We start from the raw sequence: 14,864 nt of genomic DNA, 5'->3' as shown, positions 1-14,864 counted from the left end.
CCTCTCCTGACCCTGGCGCCTCGCCCTCGCCTGCAGTGCCTTCCACCACCTGTGCTTTCAGCGTTTGACCTGGGGTTCTGAGAAGTCATATCATTCAAGAGCCTTTTAAATTCTGTCTAGTGTGCAGATGTTACTCGTCTATCCGAGTCATTCCTGAAATCTCCCGTCTGACGAGATCCTCAGCAGCTCTGGTGCCGAGGTGAGACCGCTCAGGTCGGAATCCTCGAGTGCCGTGTACCAGCTCCATGAATCTGGGTGACAGGCTGCACCCCTAAGCCCCGGTCTCCTCGTCGATAAGATGGTGACGACCTCCCAGGGTTATGCTGAGGTCTGACCCACCCGTGGGGCGTTTGGCACATTGATGATCAATTCAACGTCAGGGTTTCACCCTCCACCCTTCCTCACGTAAGCCATTTAGGCAGAGCGGGAATCACTTTAAAAATGATGTTTTCCAAGTAATTTCCCACAAATATAACTGCAGAAAAGTCCCGACAAGCTTGTCAAGCGTCTGGCACTGTGGGGTGGGTGGCATGCTGCGGGTGGACAGAGCGTCCGAAGACAGCGAGGCAGACGGAGCCAGCGCGAGGCACTTTCTGGGGCTGCAGGGGCGCCCGTGGGGCGGGGGTGCCCTGGGGCAGAGCCGAGGGCGACACTTTAAGCCGCCTGTGCCGGTCCCTTGGTGCCTGGTTCCCCACACACTCCCACGTGGCTTCCCTGAAAGGGGTCCAGGACAGATGGTACCCAGCCTCTCCCGGACAGGGTGACTTTAGTTCCCAAACATTTTCTAGGATTTTGCAAAGGACCTAAACAGCCAAGCGGGACTACTGTTTCAGAATAGTAAAGACACATACCTTTTTATACGGTTTTAAATTACAATTTCGTCTAATACATCGGAATTCACCTTATAAAAACTTTTGGTATTTTAAGAAGTTTACATGGTAGCGTCGGCCTGTGATAAACAGGTTATGGCAACTTCGGAGAAGCAGGAGTGGGAGTGAGGGTCACGCTGAGGGGGGTCCTGGGGCCCCAGACTTGCAGCTGGCGTCTCGAGGGAGCCCTGCGCCGACCAGGCCCAGGATGCGCGTCCATCAACCGCCAGCAAACAGCCCCGGCTCGAGCCCGGCCCCCAAGCCCAGGTGGGCCAGGCCAGCTTGGGAGTGAGAGCCCACCCCGGACAGAGAAGGCAGAGGCGAAGGAGGGACGTCCTCCCCGCAGCTGGGCAGCCCGAGGGGGCGGCACTCACGCACGGGAGCTTCCAGCAAAGGAGAGAACAGACCAACGCAGCACCAGACGGCCCGACAGCCCAGCGGCCAAGGCCGCGGCAAGGCCGCCCGCGGTGGACGCTCCCGCCCCGCTGCCCAAGGGGACACTGGCTGTGGCCACCGTCCCGCCCGGCAGCGGGGCGTCACAACCAGTCCACGAGGCCGCAACCAGGGTCTCCACGAGACACGTGAGCGCAGCCAGCTCTGAAGGCCGGGCCCCCGCAGGACTCCTGACCCCCGTGCCAGTGTCCACTGAAACGGCTCCTTCCCAGTCCGTCCTGGTTTGCTGGCAGCAGTGGAGACGCCTGTCAATATTCCTGATGCCGGAGTCGAGCGCTGGCTTACAGGGCGGATGACATCAGCTTTCTAGGGGCCCTGACAGTTCTGGGGTCCCACGAACGCATTAAATGTGACACAGTGAGTCACCGTGGAACTCGAATTAGAAGCCGCATGCCCTGGCTTTCCAGCGCGTTACTAGGATCCTGAAGAAGGCCGGGATCCTAACATGACACCACGAGGATACAGTACTATAATTCAGAGCATCAGTGATATACTCCAAACTACAGCACTAAAAGAAGACACCTGGACGTCAGCACGTCGAGAGGGGGCAAGTCAACAACTCTGCAACCCCAGTGCAAATGTAAAGCGAAAGTGAAACTCCATATACTATTTCTATACGACCTCTCTGTGTCTGCAGATGACCCAAGACCCCAAGGTTCGCTTTCGGTTTACACAGTGAAAGGCTACTATTACACTCTGACCTGCAGACTGCATCTTCCTGCGAACACACTCTCATCTCACTGGGTCCCGCTGCAGTCAGGACCCGGGTTTCTCTATCTGGTGACTCACACCTGTTTACTGTTTAGTTTATGCTTGGTTTCATAACCCACTGGGGGCAGCGACGTGTCAGAGAAGTCCGCTGGGCTTCTGCTGCCTAGCCCAGCGTCGGCACAGCTGTTCCTGGTCAGTAAGCATGTCAAGTTTCGCTATGTAATGCCAACCAGGAGAAAAGCGCTCAAGCACTCGACGCGATGGACGCTTCAGTTCTCGTCTAACGTCAGTCGCTTAGCGCTGCGCAGGATTCTCTCTGGCGATGTAAAATTTAACATTTCTGAACAGACTGATAAGCCAGCAGCCACGAAGGGGGGACGCGAGCATGCAGAACTTCCCGCCACGCGCTCGGCACCTCAGTGGAGCCCGCCACGATGCCCACGGCGACCGGAGGGTCCCCTTGCGGCTTTGAGCTTTGCCACCTGGCCCTGGAGTGCAGCGGGGCTGGGGGAAAGCGAGTCAGGATGCGGGCTGTTCCCTCTGTGCGTCCGAAATAAATTAGAGGTGTTCCTTTCAGAAGGCTCTGAGGAGTCACTTACACCCAGTGATACTAAACGTCGAAATCAGAGGAAGGAAAATTTCTAAGGAATGGGCAGTTTGACTCTATTTTCTTCCTGAGGACGTTTAAGCAATTAGACCAAACACACGTCTTGAAAGCATGACGCCGCCCCTACAGCAAAACGAACAGCACCGCTGCCGAGGGTGGAGACTCGCCAGGCGGCCAGAGCACAGCGAGGAGTGGAGGCTCTGCCGGCCAAGGCCTCCCCTGGAAGCCCCGCGCAGGCCCGCTGAGAGCAGCCCACTCGGGGTCCCCCGTGACCGAGCCGACCATCCAGTGACGGAGCCGGACAACAGCGAGCGAGCCTGCGAATGGCCTGGGACGACCCCGCCGGCCTCCCGGGCCTCTGCGGCCACACGCCACCAGCCGCCCTCCAGCCTCGCCGGGGCTGCCCGCCGGCTCCCCGTCACCGTCCCCCAAACCCCCCGTTCTCTCCGCTGTGCCTCCCCCTCCCTCCACACTGACACGTCCCCCACCCGGGCCTCCCGCAGCCCCGAGACCCCCGACGCCTGCTGGGCTCACTGCTCTACCCTCAGGAACCAGCACAAGACATTTCTTGAATCAGCGAGAACTAACAATCACTGATTTAAGGTGATTTAACAGTGGGAAGTTCAACGGGACACTGAAGACAGGCGTGAAAACACAGACGGAGTAGTTTCTGGGCGCTGGCTTGTGTGAGGCGGTCTCCTAGGTCCCGGGAAGAGACGGGGATGAAGAGTAAGTCCAGTGTGATCTGGGCTTCGAGCGTAAGAAACCTGATTCTCACCCTGGGATTACTAGTTCACCTCTAAACTAACCATTTCTTCACATGCAAAAGGCCAGTCACCCCAACGAAGCGCAAAGGCTTGCTATTTTGTGGCTTTACACAGTCAACATTCACATCTGTTTTTGGTGATGTAGTTGTTCAAATCTTTTGCTTCTGTTTAAACAGAGCGGTCGTTTTCTCATGATTGAGTTTTGGGAGTTCTTTATCTATGTTGGTTACCAGTCATTTATCAGATATGCATTTTGCAAACATATCCTACAAATCTGTGGCTTGTCTTCATTTTCTTAACAATGTCTTTCGAAGAACGTAGGATTTTTACCTTTAAGTCTAGTTTATCAATTTTTTTCTTTTACAATTTGTACTGTTTGTGACCTACAAAATCATTGCCTAACTAACTCAAGCCTACAAAGGTTTTCTTCTAGAAATTTTATACTTTTGGTTTTTCATTTAGGTCTCTGACCAATTTGAGTTAATTTTTGTAAGAGTGAGAGAGATTAGTTTAGGCTCTTTTTGCATACGGCTGTTCAAATGTTCTGGGTCCCCTAGAGAAATGGAAATAAAAACAAAAATAAACAAATGGGACCTAACGAAACTTAAAAGCTTTTGCACAGCAAAGGAAACCATAAACAAGATGAAAAGACAACCATCAGAATGGGAGAAAATATTAGCAAATGAAGCAACTGACAAAGGATTAATCTCCAAATATACAAGCAGCTCATGCAGCTCAACATCAAAAAAACAAACAACCCAATCCAAAAATGGGCAGAAGACCTAAATAGACATTTCTCCAAAGAAGATATACAGATTGCCAACAAACACGTGAAAGAATGCTCAACATCATTAATCATTAGAGAAATGCAAATCAAAACTACAATGAGATATCATCTCACACCGGTCAGAATGGCCATCATCAAAAAATCTACAAACAATAAATGCTGGAGAGGGTGTGGAGAAAAGGAAACCCTCTTGCACTGTTGGTGGGAATGTAAATTGATACAGCCACTATGGAGAACAGTATGGAGGTTCCTTAAAAAACTAAAAATAGAACTACCATACGACCCAGCAATCCCACTACTGGGCATATACCCTGAGAAAACCATAATTCAAAAAGAGTCATGTACCACAATGTTCACTGCAGCTCTATTTACAATAGCCAGGACATGGAAGCAACCTAAGTGTCCATCATCGGATGAATGGATAAAGCAGATGTGGCATATATATACAATGGAATATTACTCAGCCATAAAAAGAAACAAAATGGAGTTATTTGTCGTGAGGTGGATGGACCTAGAGTCTGTCATACAGAGTGAAGTAAGTCAGAAAGAGAAAAACAAATACCGTATGCTAACACATATATATGGAATCTAAAAAAAAAAAAAAGGCCATGAAAAACCTAGGGGCAAGATGGGAATAAAGACACAGGCCTACTAGGGAATGGACTTGAGGATACAGGGAGGGGGAAAGGTAAGCTGGGACAAAGTGAGAGTGGCATGGACATATATACACTACCAAATGTAAAATAGATAGCTAGTGGGAAGCAGCCACATAGCACAGGGAGAGTAGCTCAGTGCTTTGTGACCACCTAGAGGGGTGGCATAGGGAGGGTGGGAGGGAGGGAGATGCAAGAGGGAAGATATATGGGGATATAAGTATATGTATAACTGCTTCACTTTGTTATAAAGCAGAAACTAACACACCATTGTAAAGCAATTATACTCCAATAAAGATGTTAAAAAAAATGTTCTGGGTCTCATTTATTTAAATAATCATCCTTTCTGCACTGGATTTCCTTGGCATCTTTATAAAAAAATCAACTGACATCTTGGTAACAGAAAGTCTTCCAATCCATGTGCACAATATAGTTCTCATATACAGACTGTCCTTGATTTTTCTTCATTGTCTTACACTTCCCAGCATACAAATCCTATACATATTTTGTTAGATCTACCCTTAAGCATTTCATGGTTTTTTGGAGGGGCTTTTTTTGGTGCTTTATAAATGGTACATTTTAAAATGTCAATTTCTAATTGCTCATTGCTAGTATATACAAATATGAGTAATTTTTGTATATGGATATCATAATGTACAACTTTGGTAAACTCACTTTTTTTTTTTTTTAATAAAGAGGACACAAGTGGAAGCAGTTAATTTTTTTTTTTTAATTTATTTATTTATGGCTGTGTTGGGTCTTCGTTTCTGTGCGAGGGCTTCCTCTAGTTGCGGCAAGCGGGGGCCACTCTTCATCGTGGTGCGCGGGCCTCTCATTATCGCGGCCTCTCCCATTGCGGAGCACAGGCTCCAGACGCGCAGGCTCAGTAGTTGTGGCTCACGGGCCTAGTTGCTCCGCGGCATGTGGGATCTTCCCAGACCAGGGCTCGAACCCGTGTCCCCTGCACTGGCAGGCAGACTCTCAACCACTGCACCACCAGGGAAGCCCGGTAAACTCACTTATTAAATCTTAGTAGAGAGTTAAATTTTTGGTAGAGCCTTTTTGGGATTTTATATGGAGACAATCATATCATCTATTAAAACAAAAGAGACAGTTTTGTTTCTTCCTCTTTTCTGGTCTACCCAGGTTTAATGTAGTTCTTTAGACTCCATTTTGCTAATATATATTTTTCCTGAACATGGTTATTTAATGAGGTTTTCAAAAATAATAGCATTTGGGCTGTGTTTTAATATAGTCTCATAAAAATTTAAGCTCATCTATTATACACTCTTCATATGCATAATTTTATGTGTGTATTCTTAGTCTGCATTCACTGTTTTGTATTATATACTATTTTTGCCAACAGTTTTTCCATTTTTATTTACCTTTCAAAGGATCAGCTTTTGAATTTACTGCTTATTCAATCGTTACTTTCACGTTTTCCTTTATCTTTTCTTTCTCCTACTTTCCTTTGGTCTTGCCTTTTTCTTCTAAACTTCTTAGTTGGATGCCAACCTCATTTGTTTCATTTCTTTTTACCAGTGCACAGCCCCGGTTTGATTTGCAAGGCACTGCCTAACACATGAGCCGGTGGAGGTGGAGCTTCCATCTGCTGACCACTCCCGGGAGGTGGTGTCTGAGCGGGAGATGCTCGGTGTTCACACGGAGGCTGCTTCTGACCATTGGCCTCCCCTGACCATGGCCCCTCTTGGGACGTTATCCCCGTATTGGGTCAGATTGCCGCTACATGTGGTCCTTCTAACAGAAGAAGAAAGCTGCTGGGGGCGGGTGGAATTTTTAGGTCTTTGACTCAGAATTCATCTCAGGAGCAGTTAACACACTGCTGCTTGCTTTCCCCATCGGTGTGGCCCTCCCAGTGGAAGGGGCAGAGGAGGTGCCACCTCTTCCTGTTTCCTTTGGATGCTGTCAGTGATGGTACAGGCCATGTAAGAATGACTATTTCTCTAACTTAGCTTTAAGACATTTCTAACAATGTGATTATTGACAATAATACAAAGGTCAAAATAATTAAAATGTGAGTGTAAAAATTACGTATCTAAGTGGGAGCCTAAGCTAAATCTCATCCAGAGGCCAAGTTAGTAACACACTTGGGTAATTGTTGTCACAGGCAATTGGTTTATGCTTTCACGCTTCTCCATGCTAAGTAACTCGTGCGGGGTAAGATTTTATTATTAATTTTCTCTGTAATTCCATTATTCAGAAATTTCTGTTCTATCATTGTTTTTTTAAATCAAAGTTTCCTTTTCTCTCCCTTTTTACATTTATTTTATTTTTTTATTCATTTTTGGCTGTGTTGGGTCTCCGCCACTGTGCGTGGGCCCTCTCCAGTTGTGGCGAGCGGGGGCCGCTCTTCGTGGCGGTGCACGGGCCTCCCATTGCGGTGGCCTCTCTCCTTGCAGAGCATGGGCTCTAGGCACACGGGCCTCAGCAGCTGTGGCTTGCGGGCTCTAGAGCGCAGGCTCGGTAGTTGTGGCGCACAGGCTTAGTGGCTCCGCGGCATGTGGGATCTTCCCGGATGAGGGCTTGAACCCGTGTCCCCTGCATTGGCAGGCGGATTCTTAAGCTCTGTGCCACCAGGGAAGCCCTGTGCTATCAATCTTGGAAAGCCTGGGAGACGTTTCCTTTACCATGTTAGCGATTACACCCGCACAGCTCTCAGCTATGCTCCAGGGACACATTTTTTACCGTGTACTTTATAAATCATAATTCGATCACCGACATGTCTTCATTTTCAATTGTGGTACTACCATCACTGTTATAATTTAATAGAATTATGAACATAACGTGAACCTGATCGCCTGGAAAAGCTGCCAGTCAATACTCATGGCAGGCTGTGTGGCTCACGCTCTGTCCTGCTCCTGAGGGTCACGGAGGGGGGCTCACGTCACAGACAGGGACCTGCTCCCCACAAACATGCTGACGCCACACCACAGCGAGTCCTGCTTCAATAAGCAGACACGACAAAGTGAATTTAAATCCACAGCACACTGCATACGTTAGAGTAAATCAAAAGCAATGCTGTTAAGGGTGGGACGCGCTTCTGTTTTTAAGTCATCCACTCGTGGTTTGTCATAAACTTTAGCTGATTCTTGCACACACATGTCCACATGAGCAGATGACACCTACACCCTGAAATAATATTTAATATAGAAATTATATATGTGAGGGACATGGCCACAGAGGAGAAAGGATGTTACCAAGAGACAGCAAGTTTACAGGCTTAAGAGTCACTGAAAATCATGGCCAATCAATCTTTTTGAACCAAAGCGGCCAGGGGTCTTGGGGTTGCATGGCACTGGCCTTGCTCACTCGAGGTGATGACCTGGCGCCCGAGGTGCTGTCCCCTGAGCTGACTCGGTGGCGCCTGTTGGGGACACTGGCTCCGTCTCAGCTTCCTGCAGCTGCCCTGGACACACAGCTCACGAGGGCTGGATTTTAACTTTGTCCAGGAATTTCCAGGAACATTTAAAGTTTGCTAAGCTGGAGTCTGCTATGCTGAGGCTATACAGGCAAAGTGACAGGCAAGCGAAACTTTCTACGCTCTTGGAGAAAATGAAATATTGATCACTTATCATAAGAAACAGCGACCGGGGCCTAAGTAGGCTGCAGGTTCTGAATCCGAAATCACTCCTCCCGCTCTGACGCTCCAGCACCCACTGCACGTGACAGCTCCAAACACACACGTCACTGCAAAGGGCCCAGTGACCACACCTCAGAAAGCCGTTAACAGCTTAAATTCCCCAGAATTCCATTATCTGTATAATAAAAATGCATTTGTGCACATGCACAGGTAAGGTAGGAGAGCCTCTCTGTTTTCAGGAAAGTGAAAATGAAGAACTGCTGCAAGATCAGAGACTCAAAAACCAGCACGTTCTACTCAATAAGTCACATTCTTTCTGAAAACTAAGATGAGAGGACACAAGAGCCATATGCAAATAGGGATTATAAGAGAATAGTGTTGATGCAGAGCGTATAAAGCCAGTTAAGTCTCCTAAACCATAAGGTTGCTTATTAACCATACACGTTGTGATCGGTCAAGGCTGAGGGCAAACAGAGAACATCAACTGAGCCATTTCCCTGGAAAAAGCTCCAGGGTGCAATATTCTAAGCACTTTATTCAATAAAAAATGCTTTTAAAACAGTACTTTGGTGATTGGGAAACACTGCCATCATCTGTCAACCTAACTGCAGCAAAGTTCAATAAGTGAAATAATGAACCGTTCAGATGATTTTCCTCGGGCTTTGGGGACCTGCAAACACGGCATCAACGAGTGCTTTAAAAATTATGATGAAGTTGAGTCTTTTCATTTTTAGTTTTAAAATATGTGTTCGGGATTTCTTAAAGGTTACTTAATGGTATGCCACTTTTAACCATTGTCCAATTTCCAAAGTAGGAAGAAATTTTGAAGTAAAAAATTTAAATATAAGATTAGCAGTTTCTATTTAGTTCTGGAAATCTTGGAATCAGTGAAACCCCTCTCTATTGTGAATTCCTAATTTAAGATTTCAAAAGTGCTATAACATAAAAACCTAAAGATAAAAAAAATCCCAGGTATTTTCAACAAAATTTTAATTTATTTTTGGGAGGTAATTAGGTAAATACGTAACACAGGATTTTTGAAACTTCCAATAAAATTTTCCTTGGGAAACATCTATGGTCTAAGTTTCCCATGCTCAGGACTGGGAAAGCACACGTTTTCAGTATGTAATCACGTGGAACTTGAGAGAATCTCTAGAATGCTAGACTATGAAAAACAGTGTGCTTAACCCTTCCTTTGTAAGAAAAAGAGGTGGTGCATTTCCTCTCAAAGAGCGTCACGGGGACCCGGTACCTGTCTCAAGGCCGACAGGGCACGGCAGGGTGGCAGGGGCAGCTCCTGTGCCTCCTAACGACCCACCCCATCAGCCGAGGCCGCCACAGCTGCTGGGACCACTGAGCTGTGCCGTCCTCCGAGGTTCCCTGTCACCCAGCAAAAACATCTGGTACACACACACGATTCCAAAAGTCATACTGAGCTGTGGCTGCAAAGAGATCTTCACACACCTATTGGTTAACATAATCTATAAAGCAGAGCGGTGGTGACGATGAAGGGGACCCTGAGCTCCCGCCCACCGCGTAACTGAGCTGGGACGTGGCGCCTGGAATATGCGCCCTGAAGACAGCGGGGTGCTTCCACAGCCCCTGCTTTCCCCTCTGTACAACGGCTGAGCTACCCTGTGGAGCGACTCAGCAACTGACCACACCGCAGGCAGCCCCAGTTTCCACGGGCTCTCCTAACACTTCCTGGGAAGAGAGGCATGGCGACTCACAAAAAGGCGAAAGCATCTAACTCCGAGTCGCCGCCCGGCTAACCCACAGGGAAAGCTCCTCCCGGACCAGCTGGGGATGCGGGGACGGGCATGCGGCACCGAGGCCCCGTGTCGACGAGGCTCATCTCAGGTCACCACCACACCTTCCGGCCCCGCTCCAAGCGGACCGGCAGTGCCGTCCCACCACCTCCCAGGCCTGGGGTTCCGTCCGCCACGACGCACAGAGCCCAGGTCCCGGAAGACGGAATGAAAGCACAGACTCTGCACGTGACAGGAGCACCGCGTGGCTGGGACACGTCACACGGCGCGGACGAAACGTCCGAGGGCACTGGGAGGACGAAGCTGGCGAGGCCACAGTCACTTGAGATCAGGTTCAGAGCTGCTGCTTTTCCTTCAGCTTTTTCATTCTTTCTGGTTGAATACCAAAACTCTGACTCATTATAAAAGCAGTACGTTTACTGTCACCGCTTCAAATAATAAACAGTGCTTGGAAAACAGAACGCCCCCGTCACCCCCGTCACCGGGGTGCACCCAGCCCACTAGCTGCTCGAGACCAAGACGAGTGTTGGCATCGGGCAGAGCTGGACACAGGCCGGGGGCAGAGGTCAGGCCCGTGGGCACCATGCGAGCGGCCGGACTTGAGTGCCTCATGTCTGGAAATCACCGTGAGGTCCAGGCCCACTTCGTGAAGCCGGCAGGCGTTAGGTCCTGGGCAGGCACCACGGGCTCTGGTGCAGACGGCTGCCAGGAGGAGAGCTGCAGGGACGGTGGCACAGCTGCGCGCAGGAGCCCCTCGAGAGTGAGCTGGGGAGGGAGGCCTGTCCTGCTGTGTGGCGCCGGGGGCGGGGCCTGGAGAGGTGTCCTCAGGGAAGGCTCCCTTGGCTCCTAACTCTGGGCACCAAGACTGGACGTGTGACCCCGAGGTCACAGCGGTGGGGACAGCCACAGGGGAAAGAGGGAACGCTGAGTTTCAGTGGAGAGGGAGGACCAAGTGGGAATGTTCTCAGCTTTCCACGTTTAAAAAAAAGCAAACTTTCATCTTTTTGGCTGTTTTTTCACCACCTATAAGCTCTGACATGACTAACAACATGTTATAATTTCTAAATTGACAAAACAAAAGTGGTGCTGGGAAAACTGGACAGCTACATGTAAAAGAATGAAATTAGAACATTCTCTAACACCACATATAAAAAAGAATCTCAAACTGATTAAGGACCTAAATGTAAGACCAAAAACCATAAAACTCCTAGAAGAAAGCAGAGGCAGAACTCTCTTTGACATAAATCGTAGCAATATTTTTTTAGATGTCTCCTAGAGCAAAGGAATTGAGAGCAAAAATAAACAAATGGGACCTAATTAAGCTTAAAAGCTTTTGCACAGCAAAGGGAACCATCAACAAAACAAAAGAAACAACCTAAAGAATGGGAGAAAATATTTGCAAGTGATATGACCGATAAGGAGCTAATATACCAAATATAAAAACAGCTCATACAACTCCACATCAAAAACAAACAACCTGATTAAAAAATGGGCAGAAGAGGTGAAGAGACATTTTTCCAAAGAAGACATACAGATGGCCAACAGGCACATGAAAAGATGCTCAACATCGCTAATTATTAGAGAAATGCAAATCAAAAGCACAATGAGACAACACCTCACACCGGTCAGAATGGCTATCATCAAAAAGACAAGAAATAACAAACGCTGGCAAGGATGTGGAGAAAGGGGAACTCTTGTGCACTGTTGGCGGGAGTGTAAATTGGTGCAGCCACTGTGGAAAATGGTATGGAGGTTCCTCAGAAAACTAAGAATAGAACGACCATATGACCCAGCAATTTCACTCCTGGCTATGTATCTGACAAAAACAAAGACACCAATTCAAAAAGATACATGCACCCCAATGTTTGTAGCAGCATTATTTACAATTGTCAAGATATGGAAGCAACCTAAGTGTCCATCAACAGGATAAAGAACGGATAAAGAAGATGTGGTATATATATACAATGGGATACTATGCAGCCATAAAAAAGAATAAAATTTTGCCATTTGCAGCAATGTGGATGGACTTGGAGGGTGTTATGCTAAGTGAAATAAGTCAGACTGAGAAAGACAAATACTGTATGATATCACTTATATGTGGGAAATCTAAAAAATACAACAAACTAGGAAATATAACAAAAAACAGACTCACAGACATAGAGAACAAACTAGTGGTTAACAGTGTGGGGAGGGATAGGGGATGGGACAAGATGGGGGAGGGGAGTAAGAGGTACAAACTATCATGTATAAAATAAGCTACAAGGATATATTGTACAACACGGGGAATACAGCCAATCTTTTTTTTAAAATAATCTTTTATTTATTTATTTATTTTTGGCTGCGCTGGGTCTTTGTTGCTGCGCGCGGGCTTTCTCTAGTTGTGGCGAGCGGGGGCTACTCTTCATTGCAGTGCATGGGCTTCTCATTGTGGTGGCTTCTCTTGTTGCAGAGCACGGGCTCTAGGCGCATGGGCTTCAGTAGTTGTGGCGTGCGGGCTCAGTAGTTGTGGCTCGTGGGCTCTAGAGCGCAGGCTCAGTAGTTGTGGCTCACGGGCTTAGTTGCTCTGCGGCATGTGTGATCTTCCTGGACCAGGGCTCGAACCCGTGTCCCCTGCATTGGCAGGAGGATTCTTAACCACTGTGCCACGAGGGAAGAAACCCAGCCAATCTCTTACAATAACAATAAAAGGAGTATAACCTTTAAAAATTGTGAATCACTAACTATCCAGTACACCTGTAACTTACATGACACTGTACATCAACTATACTTCAATTAAAAAAAAAAAGGAAATACCTATGTAATTAAAGCTTCAAAAATAAATTTGCTCTCAAAAAATAAAGTGGCGTTAGGAGCTGGTAAATGCCCTGAGCCTGCTGGTGCGTTCAGGGTTCATCGTTTGGAAGTGAGAACGGCGTAGCTGGGGTCCCCTGCGCTTTACACCCTGAGACTGTGCGGGGCGCTGCTGACAGCACTGGTCCTCACCTCGTACCCTGAAAGCACGTCAAAAGGAAAGATTTACAAGACTCAGTGGTTCTCAGTTGTGGGTGCAACTTGCTGGATTTTCAGAATGGAGGAACGTCAGTCCCACCAGGCCTGCCGGAAAATCAGCACTTCTAGAACTGAGCATGTGCATAGAGAACGGCAAGTATGAAAAAAAACAAAACAAAACAGAGCTAGTAGTCCACGGGATGTGTAGACAGGGTTAAGAACCCGTGCCGGTGGTCCACCTGTAGCCCCCAGGGGTCTGCAGACGAGGCCGTGCGGGCACCTTCGGGAACGAGAGTACTGTCGTGGAAAGCAGAGGAGGGACACCGCCGGCTGTTCCCGGGCAGGAAGGCTGCACAGCACAGAGGAGCCTGCCCGAGGGCAGCAGGGGGGCCCCTCCTGGACGCAGAGCCGCGGGCTGGGCGAGTGCTGTCAGGGAGGAAGCACTCTTCTCTTTGGAAATACACTTGTTAATGGGATCAGCAGGTTCCTCTCTTTAAAACATTAGGTCAGAGTTTTTAAAACCTTTTGAAGGTACTTTTTTGAGAGGTTATTTACTTATATGATCCAGTTTTACAAGATATTTGAAGAAGTCTGCTCATTTCACGTCCATGGTTGGTTTGATGACTTGACAGAATTATCAGAACCCTGAGTGCAAAGGGTAGATGAGAAAACTATATATAAAGTACACTAAGATTGTACAGGAAGTGGACAAATTAATTTAATAATAATTTTTATCAACCTAAAAATCAAAGAATGACTGATGTAAAGTCAGAAATGACTCATTTACCACATTTAAGATTTTACCATTTCTGTCTTCTGTAGATTTTTGAAATTATTTACATCCTAATTCTGTTTTGAAATACATACATCATATCTAAATTCTGGCAAAAATAACTGGAAATTTAACGTGCAAATATGAAGATTCACTTGGAGAGAAGAGGACACGGGAGGGTGCAGCCTGCAGACCTTATGGAGTCAGTAAGCTCCCCGAGTCCGCTCACGGCTTTCCTGGAACTGACTCGAGGCCGTTCTGGGACGTGTGGGCACATGCCCGCAAGGCCTGGGTCAGGGCAGGGGTCCCGCCAGGAGGGAGCTGGCCAGATTCCTGACCTGTGGCGAAAGCCCGCACTGAAAACCACCGTCAAGCCCCCTCCTCACCCCACAAGAAACTCCTCAGGCCCGGAGCCCAGTGAGCCCTCGGGGAGGCGCCGTCCGCACCCCGAGGACCCGTCAGGAATGGGCCGCTCGGCCCGACTGACCTCATCGGGGCTGGAGGCCTGGTAGGTGCGGTTGTCGTCGCTGAAATCCTGGTCGGCCTCGGCGAACTCGGTCTCCCCGGCCGCGCCGCGGGCCTCGTACACGGGGGTCACGTTGTGACACAGGGCGACAGCCTTCACGGCCTCGTGGACCCGGCTGCTCACGCTTTTCCTGACCTTGGGCGCTGAGGACTGGGCTTTTCTTGGGGGTGCTGAACTGGCGTTGCTTCCACTGGCCTGGGACTGCGTCTGCCAAACACAGGACGCCGAAGAATTAGAGACAGCAGAGCCGGTGCTGGGATGAGTAATGCGCACGACTTTGATGGGCTGCTTAGCCTTAGCCAGGACTAAGTAGACCAGCTCGAGACGATTACCTCTGACATGCACCCCACTGGGGTGACAA

General features: G+C 48.4%; 1 protein-coding gene across 17 annotated transcripts in view; it reads right to left on the bottom strand.

Moving 5' to 3' along the window:
- Positions 1-14,864, bottom strand: part of ATP9B (ATPase phospholipid transporting 9B (putative)) — a 258,697-nt gene that overhangs the window by 29,257 nt on the left and 214,576 nt on the right. For all 17 annotated transcript variants that reach the window (XM_059895083.1, XM_059895079.1, XM_059895076.1 and 14 more), the window contains one exon: positions 14,465-14,710. In XM_059895083.1, coding sequence (XP_059751066.1) covers positions 14,465-14,710 — 246 coding nt within the window. The remainder of the gene's footprint in view (positions 1-14,464; positions 14,711-14,864) is intronic.

Source organism: Balaenoptera ricei, chromosome 14, assembly GCF_028023285.1.
Source record: "Balaenoptera ricei isolate mBalRic1 chromosome 14, mBalRic1.hap2, whole genome shotgun sequence".
NCBI lineage: Eukaryota > Metazoa > Chordata > Mammalia > Artiodactyla > Balaenopteridae > Balaenoptera > Balaenoptera ricei.
Note: the sequence above shows the minus strand (reverse complement) of the source record. Positions and strands in the feature narration are given on the sequence as shown.